Raw genomic sequence first — 19,361 nt, 5'->3', positions numbered from 1 at the left:
TCTAGCCCTAACAGATGGGAGTTCTGTTTTCAGAACAGAATTATTAAAATTGCGGTTTTTGCACAAGCATGAATGGTTGGTTGTATGAATGGGGATGAAAGTGGATGTGAGAAATGATGTGTGAGAGGTGATCACTGGTTTTGATATGATGTGTTTTTCTAGACTTGGTTTTTAATATATGATATGTCAATGTGTTACATGTGGTTTTTTTTGCAAACGATTTTTCATGATGAGATTTGATTAATAAATGAAATAAATGAATTCTAAACATATATACTGTTATTTGTCTATAATATATGCCCTTTGAGTAGGGCTATCCTTTTGGAAGGGATTTTGTGGCGTTTTCACGCATTAACTGTATTACGAAAGAGTGGAGGGTGTGCACTTATCTACGGATAATTGCAGTTTTGTATGGGCTTGCCCAAGGCAGCCTGTCTCCTGTCACTGTGGGCGTAGGATGTGAAGGGTTTAAACCCCTATACCTACATGAGAGGGTTGTGGGCTGTTGCTGCTGAACCGCACGGGCCAGAGTCTTGGCAGTTGCCTTCGAGGACTGGCATTTCTGAAGGGACTCCTCCGTCTTGAACACAAACAAGTTGATGCCATAAAAATAAAAAGACATGACCAGGAGTTCAGGCTGAACATCCAGGATGAAACCTGAGGTCCTGATCCACGTGTACCTTCTCAAAATCGTCCCGGTAGCTATGGCACAAGTTCCAAAGTCGATTGTTTTCAGACCCGACTGAAGAGTTTGATGGGATACCTCCGTGTCAACATTTTCCAGGGCCTGCAAAGCCCTTTATCCCAAAGAAGAATTTGGCCAGGGACCAAGAGTTCTTAATGGTCATGAGGCACAGGCTGCCTGGACTAAATTCCTTGTTCCTCAGGAATCCACCCTCATACTTATTGTGGGGAGGCTGGATGATAACACATGAACAAAAATATATATATGCATGTCATCAACAGTGCACAGGAGCATTTTCCAACACATTTTTAGGATGCCTTTGCCCACTAGATATGCCAGTATACACAACCTTTGTATGCAGTCGGTACCCATACATGTCCACGAAGGCTGCACCAATATATGCCAGAATTCCCATATAAGAACTGCCAGCCAGTAAAAAAAAAAAAAAAAAAATCAATGCCACAGAAAGGAAGTATATGCAGACTTGCTATACGAATGTAGGCCAGTGTACCATGTAACCACACTTAAGCTTACTTTTACCATTGATGACCAGTACAAAAGTGCCATGACACGCTAAGAATATGTGGCCAGACTGGAGCAGACTATGAAGGCCCGTCCAGCCACATAATAACCACTACTCACGTATGCTTTACTCTTGGTGCCCAGTAAAAAACAGCCATGCCAGGGTCAGAAAGTAAATGCAGACTGGCACCATCAATATAAGTCAGTCTAGCCACGTAATAGCACTTATGTTTGCTGTACTCTTTTTGGCAAGTAAAAAATGCAATGCCAGATTAAGAATTTGCAGACTAGCCACCTAATACCACATCTCATGTTTGCCTTACCCTTGATGCCTGGTAAAAATGCCATACCCATTAAAAAAGTAAATACAGACTGCAGTACTAATCCATGCAATTTTCGCCACGTAATAAAACATAGGTTTCCTTACCCTTGATGCCAAGTGCCAAATAAAAAATGCCATTCCACATTAACAAAGTATATGCAGACTGGAGCTGCTAACATAGGCAAGTCTAGTGACTGTGGTGAACCAGAATGACTCGGATTACTATGTGCCATGTTAAGGGTTTTTATTCAAAAGAAAAAGAAAACGCCTAACTGGCCCTACTGCTATGAGGGAAGTTCCCTACCTAACCAACTAAAAAGTAAGGGTGCTTGTCAAATTCCAAAATTAAACTGGCCCTACCACTTAGAAAAAATTAAAAGAATGAGGCCGGAGCAATAGCCTCGGTCTTCAATTTCTGCTTGGCCCAACGATTTCGTTCTCTTTCCAATAGGTTTTTAAAAGTTTGTCAATGTTCATTATAGTTCGCAGTTCTTGGACTTCCCAAAGTCCTCTGGCACTCTAACTGGCGTACTTTGTTTAGGTCTTAGTGGGTCATCTGCCCGTTAGGGTTTCTTGGCTCCCGTAACCCTTGTGGCTTTCCCAGCCACAACTGTCTCTGTCCATGACTCTCAATGGCGTTGCCTCATTGGGAGTGGTCACTTCCCTTCTGCTGCTCATCTCAACAGCTAATGCACTTCTCATGCAGAGCTCAGGGATCCGGGCTCCACTCTGCAATCTGGTCTCTGCGTCGGTTATAGTGCGCCAGACCCACCACAGCTTCTGTGTGGTCACGCCACCAGGCAAGACGGTTGCTTTTCCATCTCTGTCTCTTGCCCGCCCTTGGCTTTTTGGTCAGTCAGGACGCCAGCATTCTGACTAGCGATTCTCTTGCTCTCCAAGCCACGTCTGCTCTGCCCCTCTAAGACATCTCCTCGTCAGAGGCTTGCCTCTGCGTAGGATTCTCTCTCTTCCATTGTTTTATGTATGTCATCACAAACAAAAGGGGTGTGTCTGTCATTCTTTGACTGTGGCGCTCAGGCGAGATCCAGTGTTACCTGAAGCCAAGGGATTGAAAAAATGTCACTATCCGCCGAGTCAAAACCAGAATCAATAACAGTCTTTCCGGTTCCCATATAGGCGGATAATGTACACTGGAACTAGAGTTCCTTAGTAATCTTTACTGTGCATCATGGGTGAGTATGCCACGCCCCCAGCATCCCCCTCCCTAAATGTAGCTGCCCTGCCCCCCCTTAGACATGCTCACCCATACAGCATTCAAACTACTCCTTGCACGTAGGCATACATAAAAACATACACACCAACATGCAAGTTTACATTACATGCATACATGCATAAAGAAAACACATGCCTTGCCTGCTCGCACCATACCGTCACTGAGGACTGGATGTCCTCTCCTCTCAGCAACAATAGTAGGAGTGTCCTTTCCTGTCAGAATGTTGCGCTGTTAGTACAGTAATGAGTGGCGGCAAGTCCAGACTTCAGACGCCCCACCGCCTCCCATAATTACACACTACCTTTATTGGAGTAGATGTGGTAGAAGGAGAGCAGGAGTTTTCAATCAATGGCATTACATCTCAAAGTGAAACTGTCTGCGGTGCTGTAGATAGCTGTCCTGGGGCTGAATAATGCATCCTACTCTGTGGTTCTTCATACTGAACTCCAGGTGATTTTCATCCGAGCCTTAATACAGGGGCTCACTTCACAACTTGCATAGATCTCAGGAAAGCATACTTCTTGACGTTTGGTATGCATGGCAGAACAATATTATTTTGGGCAACTGGAGGCATACTTCCACTGGGTGCCTCCATGTCCTGCATGGGAGACTGCTCACTTACATGGTTTCTTGAAGGGATTCTGGGACAATATGAAATGATGGATTACACGGCATCTTCTATACCAGAGGGGTCATCGGTATCGCTGGAATCAGAGGTGGGCTTCTTTTCTCTGGACCCTGTATGTTTGAGATCTCTCTCAACTCTCACTTGCAAATGGATACTCAACAGCTGTGAGGAGACAGATTCTTCTCCGGCGCTTGTGGTCTCCGAAGTGAAGGCCTTCTCTGGAGGTTGAGTTCAGGGATACTTTAGGATTTCATCTGTACCCCTTCACCAATTGACATAAGGTTGTGATGCAATGTTTTGCAATTTACATGGTACTGCATTTTCATTCTTTTCCTAATACCTTCATCCTAACCCACATTTAAATTGCATACTTTTGTACCAACTTAACATTATTTGTACCTGCATAGGGGATGACTCCTTGCAGGGGTTGTATGCAGGCTAAATAGAGATTCCTGGTGAGCAGATATTTATATGGTGGTTACACATCAATGAAGCAAAAGATTGCATTGCTTTAGCAGGATGTTATTGCCTTTAGGGCCCTTCTTCCTCAATAAACATCCATGGGCCGTTGGCCTAGAGTCAAACTGGTAATCCTCAATGTCATCTGACACGTACACACAGAATCCAAAGCGGCTCTATACAGAATAATTGAGATGGCTGCCATCATTTCATCCATACCAACAACCCAGCCAACTTATCCCAATATTCTTCATCGTGTTAAGTAAATATGGCACAGATGTTGGTAGATTACATTACAAAATAAGTAGGCAAGGTTATTTTACTGCCCAAATGGTTCCACCTCCTATTATCTGTCAGAAGGTACCACTAATACTGACAGAGGTGCTAAAAGGACGTGTCAAGTAATTTATTTTCTAATTTCTATGAAATTAGCAGATCCTATGGGATTCCTATTCTTCCGATGATAGTTGCATTTTTTTTTAAATGATCCTCAGAATGTAACTCACATGTAAAATAAAAGGGATTCTCAAACAAAAAACTAAAATTTCAATCTGGCAAACTTCCAGAGACAGTCCAGTTAGGATATTCAGTGACCTGACTCATTCTTAGCAGGACTCTCAAGGGTTACACTTATAGGCCCATAGTTTAAGTTCTGGGTTCCTTTTACAAAGTTTTGAATATTCAAAAGCATGTGAAGCAATGAAAGATCCACTGCTGAAGACCCTCTGGATTGCAACCGGCATCTCCCCTGTTTTTGAGCAAATATCAAAGCACAAAAGAACATACAACAATAGGGAATCAAAATGATGCATGGTTTTAAACACATGCCTAACGAGGTGAAGCTCATGAAGCAAAACAAATGAATGACAGATATGAGATACCCATTCACATTGTAAAAGTGAAAAACACAGTAAAAGAGGTTAGCACTTTTCTGCAAAAGAGCAATCCCAAAACCAGCAATGACAAAGATGTAGGGGGTAACTAAGAGACCCAGAATGCACTAAAGTATATGCAAAATATTGGGCTCTGGTGAATCACAGAACTGAATAAGCAAGGTTAAAGCTGGAGGATCTGTGCCAAAGGTAGGCTAGGAAATGGGCCGATTATGCAGACTTGGCTGCCTTTGTCCCATACCACACTATTTTACTGTGTTACCTCATGAAGACCCTGACTGATGAGATTGGCATTATTATTGACATTGTCATTTACCAAAGCAGTGCTTTTAACATTACATTCTTTTTCTCCAAAAGGCGCTGCGTATGAAGCCTGATCGATGGGTCTCCATTGTTTCTCCTCAGTTGCCACAGAGGCAATAATAATCCTGTCTCAAACAAAAGTATTAGTTGCAAGCTCAGGCACTCACCTCTTCTCTGTGGCAGTGGCAAGGGCTCTCAGCCTCTCCTTTCCAGCATCGTCGTCAGCCGTGCTGAAATCTTGTCTGTCGTCCAACAGTAGATTCTGCAAAAGAGGAAGGTTATTATAACAAAAAGTAGACAAACAAGAGGAGGTACATCTTACACTAAATTAGAGCAGACAGATAAATCCACTAAATTAACTGACTCGCTAGACTTAGAATCACTTAATTATCTCAACTGCAAAGAGCTCCCAATCAAAGAACTCCATGAACGTCACACCTGCATAAAGCAGACAAGGATTCAGGCCAGACATGGCTGAACAAAGTACTTACCTCTCAGTAATGTTCTTTTTGATAAATGTTCCTCATATGGATTCCTAATCTAGTATAGTCCTATCCAAAGGTCAACTGCTCTTCGGAAACCAGGGGTGATAGCATGGCTCGGTATCGGCTCCATTCAATGACATTGGGCCAGTATATATTGAGGCGCTGCGCCCCGTGATCTCAGTTCCACCCTTTTTACCTAGCACTCTGACACTCAGGAACCAAAGAACCGATGTGTGATAGCTATCTGCCAAGAGGGGCCGTTAGGGAGGAAGGGGAATCCGTGGGGGGTCGGGACATCCATCAGAAAGAATATCACAGAGGGGTAAGTAATTTGTTCTTCTAATGGATTCCTTCCTCCCACTGATTCCTCATTTATGATAGACTTCCAAAGCAGTACAAAGACCTGGAGGAGGGAGGAAGCAAGGACACCAACTAGATCAAAAAACTCTGGCGGACCGCCCTACCAAAACAGGCGCCCTGGCCTGATGGAAATCCAAGAAGTAATGCTTAGCACACGTTTACAGAGACGCCAGCGTAGCTGCCTGGCAGATGTCCAGGACAGGGACTCCCCTCTTCAAGGCAGAGGTGGTAGCCACTCTTCTGGTACAATGAGCTCCGAGACGTTGAGGCACTTTCCCAGCCAGCTCGCATACAGAGTTGCAGAGAGTGATCCACTTTGGCTGGGTGTTTGGTCACAGCCCTGCTAGCCCTTTCCGCAGCGTAAGCAATGAAAATCTGGTCATCTTTCCAGGCCTCTCTCGTCCGAGATGTGGTAGGTGAGGGCCGGCGCTGGGTGAGCTGATGGAATCACTCCTCTGCCTTGGAAGGATGAGGCAGAGGAAAAAAACAGGAAGAGGGATCTACTGAGAGAGGTGAAAATCCAAGACCACATTTGGAAGAAAAAGAACGTCTCGCTCTCAATGCCACTTTCTCTTTGGAGAAAACCAAATAGAGAGGTTTAATAGATAATGCCTGGAGCTCAATCACTCAATTCGCGGAACTGATGGCAACCAGGAAAATCACCTTAAGGGTGAGCAATCTAATAGAACAGGAATGAAGGAGCTCAAACGGAGCACCCAATAGAAACGTTAAAACTAAATTCAAATCCCATGCCAGAACCACAAACTGGCATGCAGGAAACTGGTTACACAAACTCGGCAAAAACTGCATAACAGTGGGTATTGTGAAGAACAAGCCCTGTTCCAGGGACCTCTTAAAAACCAAAATAGCGGTGTGGTATCCCTTAACAGTGCCGACCTGCAGGGCTGCTTAGGCCAAGTACAGCAAGAAATCCAAAACAGAGGATAACAGACAGGATAAAGAGTCCAGATCCCTCTGCCAGCACCAAGCCAAAAATGTACGCTGCCCGCAGGCTTAAATTGACTTTGTGGAAGATGCTCATGCCCAGCAACTCCGGATACCACATCCTCCTGGCACAGTCCAGCGATCTGAATCAACATGGTCCTGAACAGCCACAACATCCTGAGAACCAGTGGAATGACCGGGATGGGCATGAATACATAAAGGAGCTAAGAGCTCCCTGGCATTCGTTTGAGTAGAAGTCGCATTTCCAGTTCACACTGGAAGCAAAGAGGTCCACTTATTTATTTATTTTTTCATGTATAAAGTGAGCAGAAACTTGAAAGCATTGAGGCGCTGTTACAGGTACCCGTTACATGTGGCCAGTTGGCAATTGATAGTTATATGCAGAATAGATTAACAGCTACATGCAGACAGAGGTGAAGAATAATAGGTTACATGCAAACAGTAAAGATACATGGGGGTGGATCAGGCAAAGGCTCATCAAATTATGCAAACAGCCAGGTTTTGAGAGCTCTGCGGAATACCCATAAGGATGCTTCAGCTTTCAGCGCATGTGGCAGGGAGTTCCATTGCTTAGCTGCTATAGATGGACAGCCAGATCCTCCGGCTTTGGAATGTTTAAATGTAGGCTGGTTTAACCAATGGGAGTAAGGTGTTCTAATGGGCCTAGACGAGTGAGTCTTAGACCTGGAGATGCACTTGTGGGTGATCGAGAGAGTCTTGAACATAATCCTTTCTCAGATTGGGAACCAGTGTGAAACTCTTCGAGTGGCCCAGATGTGCTCTGTTTTAGGAATGTTCAGGGCCGCTCGAGCGAGACGTGTTCTCCAGAGCCCAGAATCACAGTCACATTGCTTCTCTGCATAGCGACAAGGTCCCCACACCACCCCGGTTCTTGAGGTAGCACATGGCCATTGTGTTATCCATCAGGATTAGCACAGTCTTGCACTTCGCAGAGGGGAGGAAGGAAAACAGGGCCAGCCTGATCGCTCTAAGCTCCAGAAAACGTGTATGTTCCTGAGTCTTCGTGTGAGACCACAGTCCGGTCACCGGCAGTTACGACAGGTGAGCACCCCTACCTCTCAGAGATGCATCATTGACCACCGTCACTGGGGCCAAGGTTGATGAAACAATGTGTCTCCTCAGCAAGTTCTCGCTCGCGGCCCACCACGCAAGAACCAGAGCAACCTGGTCTGAAACCTGCAGAAGGTCTGACATGTGGCTTTGAAATTGCAACTATTGGAAACAGAGGAGCCACTGAAGTGCTCTCATGCACAGCCTCACCTTCAGAACCACTAGGATGCAGGAGGGCCAGTAGGTGCAGAAAGACTGAGGCAAGGAATTGCCTTTGAGATTGGAGGACATTGACCATCAAATAGAGATTTGCCACTCAGTCCTCGGGCGGGAATGTCCTGCCCAGGCGAGAGTCCAAAAATGCTCCGATAAATCAGAGGAAGTGGGAGGGGAAACCTGAGACTTTCTGAAGTTCAGGGAAAAGCCCAAGCTGTGCAACAGAGTGCATGTGCAGAGCAGGTGTTCCAACACTAGGTCAGGGGAGCAAGCTCAGACTCGCCAGTGGTCCATTAGAGCTCACAGAAAAGTGGAAAACCCAGGACAATGGATGTGTGACAAGTAAAGGAACCCAGATCCTTCTCCCGGCACCAAGCCAAAACTGTACACCACCTGCAGCCATACATAGACTGGGTGGCAGGTCTCCGAGCTAAGCGGAGATCCAGGATGTCATCTTACAAATCCCACTTCTTATAGGTTCAGGCTGTTGAGGTTCAGATGCAGCACCCACCCCTCCAACCTGAAGAACCAATCCACACTCCGTGGCAGGTGCAAGGGAGGGCAGATGGCCATATATAGCAACTCTGGGCATCACATTCTCGGTGCCTAGTTTGGAGCAGTCAGAATCAATGCAGATCCGGACAGGCATAACCTGAGAACTAGCGGGATGATAGGGCTCGCGGAGAGAACACAGAAGTGGTTGAATGTCCACTCGACATACAGTGCGTCCCCAAGAGCATCCCGTAGAGGCAATTCCCTGAAGTAGAACAAATTCCACTTCTTGCTGTGAGGGGTCAGAAATGTGAGATGGACACAAAGGTTCAGTTTTCTCAAAGGTCGCCATTTATTAAAATGAAAAGGGGTTAGATAAACTGCTATCATTCCCTATCCTAACGAGACGATCCCTACCTTGCAAACTACACTAAAGAAAGAAGACCTAGTGTCCAAAAAGTGTCTGCCCTCACACTAATACATAGATCAAAACAAACAAGGAATGGTTGGCTATCTTTAGTTCCTGTGAGGGGTCAGAAATATGAGGGGTCAGGAATTTGAGGTGAACAACTTTGTGAAGGTTTTTCAAAAGATGCTATTTAATTAACTCAAAAGCTTGGATAAATGCCTCACCATCCCTACCCTGATGAGGATTTGCCTGCCTAAAATAAACTAAAGGAAACACTAACAAGAGGTCTCTGTGCCTCACACTTATATATACAATAACTCAACAAGGTAATGCATGGCAGTTCAAAGGCAACACAATATAACAGTTAAATTCACAATATGATAACAGTCTCCCTTTATAATCTGGGTGAATGTCCCTTCCCAGATTGAAGCAGTATCCTTTTCCACATTTCCAGAAGAAATTAGGAAATCCTGTCTTGTAACAAAGTTCCAACACAGTTCTTTTTAACTCCAACTTGACAACAAAAGTTCCAACAATTCAGAATTGTTCAAAAAAAGTTATTTCTCTTCCACTTGTAATAGTAAGAACTCAAACAATCTTCTTTGCATAAACCAAGAATATTTCCTAAATTCATCAGTATTAACAAATTGTCTTTGTCAGAATGCTTCTGCAACAACATATTAATTCTGAGGATATAAAACACTTCTGCAGCAGTTTTATACAGTTCTTGCGTCAGCAATGAAAGTTTGTTAGGATAATTTGCCAACACCACTTTACAGCACTTCATCAACTTCCACCTGGTTTACGTCCATGCCAGGTCTACTACTTCAAAGTTCTCTGTTCAGGTATACTCCCCTGCCCGAACAATATAAAATGTTATCCCAACCTCTGATCTGGTATACACCCCTGTCAGGTTAGCAATTCACAAACAACAAGTGCCTCTGTGGTTAAGATGAGCTACAACAACTTTGCAGTGTTTGCTACAACAACTTTGCAGTGTTTCTTGTTTTAAAACATTAGGTTGTAAGCAAATATTCAGGTAAGGCAAGATTCCCATTGGTGCTGTTTCGTACACTTTTGTGATTTCCAAAACCTTTTTAAAATATGCTGGTCTCCTTCTGAATAACCTTTACCTGAAGGGAGGCATTCCTGCCACATTTGTTTCCCCACTTCATTAAACAAACATGGACAATTATATGGTTTCATTCTATTTCTTCCTTGGTGTTGGCAATGTAGGTTTATACCAGCTTTTATTATGTACTTCTTCAAACATGGGCCATAAGCTTTACACACTTTGAGTCTTTGATTTGCCCCCTCCTGACTTTAGCAATGTTTGTTGGTTTTAAAGTGCCTTGCTTTTACTTTCTTTTGGCTTGGGTAATGGTAGTTTGAATTAAGTTCTTGAATTATTGCCCCATCTTGTTGCTGGGTTTTAAATAAACTTGCATACTTAAAGTCACAGTCAGTTAGTTTTACATTTTAATGTTTTCTCTGCTTTCTGCCAGTTTGGTATTCAACACTGCCTTTTTTCTTCTTTTCACACCTACGCATTAAAGTACCTGCATCGAGCATGGGAGCGATCATGGAGCCATAACTGTCAGTGGGAATGGTGCGCGCATCCGTTTCCCTCGCTGTTCACAGGTCCTATGCTTCAGCTCCACCTCGTGAACTGGCAAACTGCTGGTTTAAGTCTCTCGGCTGCCCGTGCCACTTGCACACAGAGCTTCCGTTGCTCCAAAGGTTCTCTGGTGCTTGCCTGCCACCGGAGACAGTCTTGTGGGGAGGAAAGCTTCTCCTTTTGCTTCCTGCTGCGAAGCCTCTGGAAAGCAGGTCTCTAGAGGGCACGCTTCCGTCTCTGACACTTGCCGCGGCGCGACCTTTGCAAATAAGGCTTCTGGAGGCAAAGACCCTCTCAGGACCGGCTACTGCTCGCCACTTGACAGTGGACCCGGCACCGTCTTTCTCCTACAGTCTCTATTTCTGCTGCAACGTGGAGAGTTCATAATTAGTCCACCTACGGCAACATCATCTCACCAATGGCCTGAACCTGAGGTGGCCTTTTAAGCCTCCCAGTCTCCCTCATGTGTGGTCACTCCCCATTAGCAAGCTGCATTTTGTTCCTATTCAGCCCTCTTCTTTTTCACAGTACTTTGGGGATTATGGGATTTGAAATCCCTAATGCAAAAATCAGTTTGTCTAACTTCTTCTACTTTGCAATAGGCATGGGTCGAAATTGAGGGGAGCTGGGAGCTAATTACCTCCTGCTTTTACCCTAGAAGGGCCTATTTAGCTTGACACCAACAACTACCAGGAGCTATTTTGATGCCAAACAAACATACCTGTGTGAATTTAACTCTGTGCTTATGGGAAAATGCATAGATAAACATTAGGATGCTTCCGTATGATATTTAAAGCACAAGGTGGACATAAATAATAGACAAAATGATATGTTTCCAGTAGTTAGATTTGTGGAACGCTTTGTGCTAGCACCTAGTTTCCCAGTTGTAGCTCTTGGTCACTGGTGAATGCCGACTACCCAGGAGCTGCTTTCAGCTAGTGCTGATCCAATCTTAATTTCGACCCCAGAATAGGCCATTAAAAGGTTGGGATCTCAGGGGAAGTTGAACAAGGGTAAACCATTCCCCCCGAACTACTCCCCCTCTCATGTGATCCTCCTGCAGAACACTACCAGCAGGACCAGGATCAGAAACAGTCTGCCTTTCCATGGCAACACGAGAAAGGTCCCAGGCCAGGTTTCCTGGGCGAATCATCTCTGATTCATCACATTCTACACAAACAGAATGAAAGTTCAAACATATACATTTGAGCACATACTCCTTGTATGACCAGAGTTGAACTCCCTTCTCCTGGGTCAGTTCAGGAAAATCCTTGACAAAGTTCAGATTCACCCAAGAGTGATTCAGTTCAAAACAAAATGTCTTTTCTTTCAACTGCGTGCTTCCATTGAATGATACAAATGTCTGTCACAAATTTGTGTTAAAAAAATCAAACACTTGTTATCTTTCACAGCATCCTTCTTGATAAGGAAAAATGTCTATCCCACAAAACACAGGTTCATAAACCAAAGCAATAGTTTCCTTTAAAGTTCAAGGCACTACTTTGCAAATCACACTTATTCTTCACTTGAAATACTCTTGTCAAGATAGCAAGCACACTATTGCCTTTGGTGATCTAACAGTGTGCTAAATGAGAACACAAATAACTTCTTTCAAAGAGACCTTTTTGTCACAACACTTCTCCAAAAAGAAAGTATCATATTCCTTCATGATATACTCGCCTGTCAGGATTAACTACTAATGATCCCTTTCCCGGTTCACTCTCCTGCCAGGAATATAAACTACCACTACAAGCACTTTCAATGACAATAACTGTTCCAGTGTTCTCCGCACCAGTATCCCTTGTGAGAAAGGTTGTACAATGATAGCCTCTTTTGAAAGTCTCTGGGTTCTTGTCAATTTCCTTAACAAGGAGGATTGCAACCAGGTTGCCTTCTTATGTCTTCTTGATCGCAACCTCTTGGCTGTTGGCAATGTGGGTTACAGGTTTCCCCAGATAGGTATGCCTTGAAAGGGGAATTGCGCCCTTGGTGCCTCTTTTCCTCTCCTTCATAACCTTTTCGCGGGTGGCAATGTGGGTTACAGGGTTCCCCAGGATATTTATCCCTTGAAAGGGGAATTGCGCCCTTGTTGCCACTTCACTTTATACGTTCCGTTGTCACATCTATTGGGCATAACCCAACATCCAGTGCAGAGCGCCGCAGCGTTGTATTAGGCCAACTCCCTGGTCTTCTGTGTCATCTCAGTTTCTTTGGTGGCTGTGTTCCGCTGCCTCTGCTGCCAGCTGCCACATATGTGTAGTAGTCTGCGAGGCGCTTCGTTGGAGCTCTGACAGCTCTGTGCGGTCTCTGCTTCTGCACCGGAGTGGTTTGCATCGCATTGGGATCTAAATTCCCAAGTGACAGGACTTCTTCCCCCACCGGTAACAATGCCACTTCCTGCTGCACAAACTCTGCAATGCCTTCTGCCTCCTTTGGCTGTGTCAGCTTCAGTTGGCGTTCTTCGTTCGGCAATCTCGGGGTTTATGATATGAAATTTTATTTATATCGCGCCCATACACAGGTGTTTCAGGGAGCGATGAGGCAAGGGAGTGTTAGGCAGAATCATATGCAGTGCCCTTTGGGAACACCACACACAATTAAGGCTACAAGTGGCAGTACACATTCACCTTTGGTACAAGCCTGTACCTCACAATAAAGTGGTAGCGATGGCTGAGCAGCCAGACTTATCTCAAGAGTAAAGTGAGCAGTATCAATAGTTACACAAAGGACAACAATTACTATGGTTCAAACAAAAACTGACTCAAGGTTTCTGAGTAAAAGAATACACATTTATTTACACATTCATTTGTGAAACAGTTCCATAGGTAAAGCAGCAGAAAATAACAATCTTAATACACTACACAACACCCTATGGATTCTGGACAAGTTAAGCTCAAAATGAAGTGTGAGCAAAATGGCACTCTGGCAATTTAAAAAGGGAGGGAACGACAAGGTTATACAAAAATTAATCAGCACCAACAAGTAGGTAGGCAGGGCAATCTAGAAAAGGCTTGCTACAATGAGGATTCAAATCAATAGGCCTGGGCCAATGTTAACGGTTCAGAGTCTTTGCAGAGGATCACACAGTTCAGTGTAGCTCGCGGTTAAGTCTTTGCCAAGAGTTCGAAATGAAGTTGGTCGGAAGAAAAGTTATTTGACAGAGTAAAGAAGGACAAGCCCTCGGATTGGTGAAAAATTTCAAACACTTTCACTGCGGTCGGACGGAACAACCGGGTTAGAACAGTACTTTAAATGAAGAAGAAGGCTGTAGCTGAGGCAGAAGTTCCTGGCAGATCCTGCAGGTTCACGGTTCCTGAAGCAACTGTCGGACGGACTGACACAAAGTAGGAAGACTGGAGGGTCCTGCACTGCCCAGGGAACAAACCAGCAGCAGAACAAAGCAACAAATAAAAGGTGCGCTCCTTAAAACCCAAACAGGGTCCGTCGTCCTGGCTATCCGGTTCACTGCAGCTGTGCACAGCAAATTCGACCAGGGTGGGGAGGCCTTGCTTGGTGTTTGGCGAACTGGTTGGTCCCACCAGCTCACCCACCAACTCAAGGGAAGACGACTCCTTGCAGATCTTCTCTGTCGTCGAAGTTTGGAGATTCGGACCCGCAGCAGGGCTTCACTGGGAGGTTCAGTCGTGGTAGTGGTCCTCTTCTTTCAGCTTCTATTCGGATCTCTTGATTCAGTGGTCGACTCTGCCTTCCAAGTCCCAGAGACCTGCTTTTCATGCAGTTTTCCCCCATTCACACAGCCTGGCGGTCAATCACACAGCAAGGTGGCTGTCCTGGCGGGACAGTCACCACAGCCATTCATACAGAGTGCAACATGGGTCTCTAAGGATACCCTGTGCAGGGAGTCTCAAACTCCTCCATCACATCCTGTCCCCCTCAGACATTCAGGTGCCTAAGGAGGGCTTTTGTGCAGAAGCCCGCCAAAGGACGGCGAACAAAGGAACCAAACCTGGTTTGGTGCACAGAGTAAAACACGAGAAAGACCTTTACAAAAAGAAATGGCGAATAAACCCAGCCAGGACCAAATAAAAGTAAATGTGGTCCAGCGGATTTAAGTTCAAGGCTACTAACTTAGCCTAAAACAGTACCAATGCTATTTACATAGACCGCAGTAGGGAAAAAAGGGTAGATACTACTGCCACCAGCCAAATCTTAAAGAAAGGGGAACGAAATAATGTTCCATGAGAGACAGACAAAAAGGGATAACTATTGACCCTTTCCAGTACTCTATGTAAGATAGTTTGTACTGGTCCTGTGAATTTAAAAAGACTAATAAAGTCAATGGCAACTTTACATGTTCTGGGAGACATTAGCCAGTCCCAGAAAATGGAGTTTAAAGTGGGAAGTCTGAAAAAAAAGACAACCCTGTGTCACTGCACTAAAGGTGCTGTGTAAGACACAGTAGAAAGATGATGCCTATGGAGTAGGTGAATGTTACGCTCACCTGGTATCCACAGGGATGCCACTCAGCCCTGGTTGCTTGATTTGCGCCTGGAACCTCTTCCCGATCCAGGATGGTGCCTTCGATGGAAGTCGGGCCTGAAAGCACAGGAGGACTGGATTCAAGATCTGGTACGGTCTTCTCCCACCTCCCCCGAGTTCGACCCTATGGCCCTCTCCTCACCTTATTGTAATATTTGGCATGCTCTCCGTCCTGCCTTCTTTGCAGGGGTGCATAGTCTTCAGTGGGCTTGGGCGACCGTGTTACTTCACTGGTGCGAGCCCATTCAAGTGTCTTTAAGGTAGGTCTTATTGCAGCAATCTTTGTATGTTACTGTCCTTGCCTTCCTTTCTTTGCGGTTAATGTCTTTTCTTTACCCCACCTAGGTGAGCGGGAGATTCGGCGTGTCATGCTTGTTGGATTGAATACCTGCCGGTATGGATGGCGCAAGAAGCGCAATACGATTTGGTAAGTAACGCGCTAAGCGCGGCGCTGCTTCGTCTTTTACTTGCTAACCTGTGTTTCTTCTCTCCTTACAGGTCGCAATGGTCTTTTCCAGTAAGCATGGTATTCAGGAACGATGCCGGCAAAGAGGTGGCCAACCAGGCGAGGTTCTCGTGATGACTGAAGATTACGCCGTAAGTAACCTTTTCTAACGTTGCCTTTCTCTCTCTCACTTCAGGTTGCTTTGTTCCGGTGAGTACGCGGTGTACAGAAGATGCTGATTACTGGATGGGCGACCGCGAATAGCAGAAGCATGGACAAGCGTCGGGCGGATACAGGATGGTGTTCGCAGGTCAGAGTCTATTAATGATGTTCCTTTTTCTCCTCTACAGGCTCGTTGCTCCGATGATTGCCGGTATCAAGGACACTGGGCATGGTGAGCGTTACGCTGCAGGCTGCAGAATAACGCGAAGCGTGTTCTGTTGCTTGTGTGTGGTTTAAATAGCCTCCCAGCAAAGTAGTCCATGTAAAGTAGTCCCAGGCTACCACACCCAAAACACTATACCGCATAGTCTAGTTCTAGGGAACTAGACTGTGAGGGTGTCTCCATGTTGGCTGCAGGCCCAAGGAAAAGTAGTACCCTTCAAGGATGTTCCTTATACTGAATATCAGCCTGGCGCCATTCTTTCGATGGGATGTTCCTCCGACGTATTCCTTATCTTTGATGTTATCCATTCCAGCTTGCTGGCCTCGGAAAGTTTTTCAGTACAGGGCGCTGCGCGTCGACGTCCTTCGAGTTGGTGTCCCTCGACAGCCTCCGTATCGGCACCGACGTCATCGTGCGTATAAATAGACTTGCGCAGCATCCGTTGCTCAGTTCCGTTTTGAAGCTTAAAATTAGCTGTGCATGAATTGGTTATTGACCTTGAAGGAGCGTAAGCTGCAACTACAAGGGAAGTTTTACTGCGGGGATGGATGGGAGGGGCGATAAGGAATACGTCGGTGGAACATCCCATCGAAAGAACGTTACAAGGTAAGAAGTAACTAGTTCTTCGAAGGGATTGTGTCCTCCGATGTATTCCTTATCTTTGATAGACTCCCATAGCTGTGATGTAAAGAGAAGGTGGGGTAAAATTGGAATATTTCCCTTTAAGGATGTACAGAATGTAACACCGCTTTCCCAAATTTTGTCTCCTGGCTAGAGGAGGAATGCAGGCTGTAAAATCTTGTAAAGATATGTGCGGACGACCATGTGGCAGCCGCACAAATGTCTCGAATCGGAACCCCTCTTTGGAGAGCCGAAGAGGCTGCGATACCTCTGGTTGAATGAGCCCTAAAATGTTGAGGGGGTTCTTTCCCTGCCAATTTGTAGCATTCTAGAATGGTTAAAATAATCCATCTTGAAATGGTTTGTTTCGTGATTGGCAATCCTAATTTGAGTCCTGCATATCCTACAAACAGTTGGTCTGCTTGCCTTATCCTAGCAAGTCTGCTGATATAAAAACTCAAGGCACGGCTTGGATCCAGCCTATGTAACCTCTCTTCCTCTTTCCCTGGGTGGGGAGGAGGATAGAATGAAGGTAAAGTTATTTTCTGCGTAATGTGGAATTCAGAGACCACCTTTGGGAGAAAATTAGGCTTCACTTGTAGAACAACCTTGTCTTTATGAAAGGTTGTACGAGGAGGTTTGCAAGATAGAGCTTGTAATTTGCTAACTCTTCTGGCAGATGTTAAAGCCACTAAGAATACTGTTTTAAGGGTGAGAAACCTTAATGAACAAAAATGGAGTGATTCAAAAGGAGTACCCATCAGAAAATGTAAGACTAGATTTAGGTCCCACAATGGAACTTGAAAATGCTTTGGGGGAAAAACATTAGTTAACCCTTTCAGGAATTGGATTACCAGGGGTAATTTGAAATATGAAGGCTCCTCCGCAGTGCGCTTAAAGATTGACAGCGCTGCGAAGTAACCCTTGATCGTAGCAACTTGAAGACCTGAATTTGCTAAGTAGAGTAAGAAAGATAACACCATTGATGTACTGCATGAGAAGGGTTCGATATTCTTTTCTCTACACCAGCTGCAGAATTTGTTCCAACGGCAGCGGTATGAAGTTTTTGTTGCTGGCCTTGTAGATGAAAGCAACCCCTCCATGACGTCATCCGGGAGATCCCAATCCTTGTATCTCAACCTTTCAGAAACCAAGCATGAAGGTTGAGGGTTCTGATGTCTGGATGGAGAACCTGACCTCACTTCTGCGAGCGAAGATCCTCCCTTTGCAGAAGACGAATTGGAGGGCAGAGGGACATCTCCAGAAGGTCCGGGTACCATGTTCTCCTGGCCCAATCCGGGGCAATTAGGATCCTAGTTTTCCAGAATCTTCTCAACCTCCTGATCATTTGAGGAATGACAGGGACTGGAGGAAACGCGTACAGAAGTGGAAACTCCCAGTCTACTACGAACGCGTCCCCTAGAGCTCCTCTCGGGGGAAATTCCCTTGAACAGACCTGATCGCACTTCCTGTTGATGCTGGTGGTGAACAGATACACTTGAGGGGTTCCCCAAAGGGCGAAGATCTCTTGAAGGACTTCCTGAGCTAGCTCCCACTCGTGGGAGACTGTGCTCTGCCTGCTCAGAGAGTCCGCCGCCAAGTTCTTCTCTCCGGCTAGGTGAACTGCCGATAGAGATTCCTTCTTGAATAGCCCAAAACCAGAGCTGCATTGCCTCTCTGCACAGTGGCAGTGACCCTACGCCTCTTCTTTTGTTGAGGTAGTGCATGGCCACTGTGTTGTCTGTCATTATCAGGACATTGTTCCCCTGTACTGATGGCAGAAAAGCTTTCAGCGCTAGTCTGATTGCTCTCAGCTCCAACAGGTTGATATGTAGTCTGGACTCCGATGGAGACCAACGACCGCCGATGGTCAAGTCGTTGGCATGGGCTCCCCACCCCGTGAGTGAGGCATCCATGACTACGGTTATCTCCGGCCATGGTTGCCAAAACTGTTCTCCTTTGAAAATGTTCTCCCGACAGGCCCACCACTGAAGGTATCGAGCTACTCTGTCCGGGACTTGAAGGAGATCGGACATTCTTCCTGAGAATGGCGACCATTGGGTTCTTAGTGCCCACTGGAGGGATCTCATTCTCAGGCGAGCCTATGGCACTAGGAAGATACAGGATGCCATGAGGCCTAGCAACCTCAAAAAGTCGAAGGCTAGAAGACGTTGGGCATTTTGAAACTTGTTGACCATCTGCAGAATATCTTGAGCCCTCACCTCTGGTGGCGAAGCTTTCCCCAGGGAAGTGTCCAGGACCGCTCCAATGAACTGGAGTCTCTGTGATGGTATCCTCTGTGACTTAAGTTGAGGGAGAAGCCCAGCTTGTGAAGGAAGTGGCAGACATAATTTAGCTGGATCTGAGCTTGTTCCGAAGATACTGCTCTGATGAACCAATCGTCCAGGTAGGGGTAGACATGGATCCCTTCCCTCCTTAGACTTGCCGCCACTACCGACATTAGCTTGGTGAAGACTCTCGGGGCGGAGGTCAGCCCAAATGGCAGAACTCGAAATTGATAGTGAGAGTTGCCAATTGCGAACCTCAGGTATTTCCTGTGTTTGAGATGGATTGGCACATGGAAATAAGCATCCTGAAGGTCTAGAGATACCAACAAGTCCTGAAGCTGGAGGGCCTGGAGGATCTGAGAAAGAGTTACCATCTTGAACTTGTGTTTTCTGAGGAATTTGTTCAATTCTCGCAAGTCCAAGATGGGTCTCAGTCCTCCGTCCTTCTTTGGTACTAGG

General features: G+C 45.6%; 1 protein-coding gene across 3 annotated transcripts in view; it reads right to left on the bottom strand.

Moving 5' to 3' along the window:
- Positions 1–19,361, bottom strand: part of USP40 (ubiquitin specific peptidase 40) — a 2,045,603-nt gene that overhangs the window by 54,098 nt on the left and 1,972,144 nt on the right. For all 3 annotated transcript variants that reach the window (XM_069616007.1, XM_069616008.1, XM_069616009.1), the window contains one exon: positions 5,214–5,308. In XM_069616007.1, the coding sequence (XP_069472108.1) occupies positions 5,214–5,308 (95 nt within the window). The remainder of the gene's footprint in view (positions 1–5,213; positions 5,309–19,361) is intronic.

This window comes from Ambystoma mexicanum, chromosome 9 (genome assembly GCF_040938575.1).
Source record: "Ambystoma mexicanum isolate Mex_15411 chromosome 9, UKY_AmexF1_1, whole genome shotgun sequence".
In the NCBI taxonomy this organism is placed as follows: Eukaryota; Metazoa; Chordata; class Amphibia; order Caudata; family Ambystomatidae; genus Ambystoma; species Ambystoma mexicanum.
This window is presented reverse-complemented; position numbering and strand designations above follow the sequence as displayed.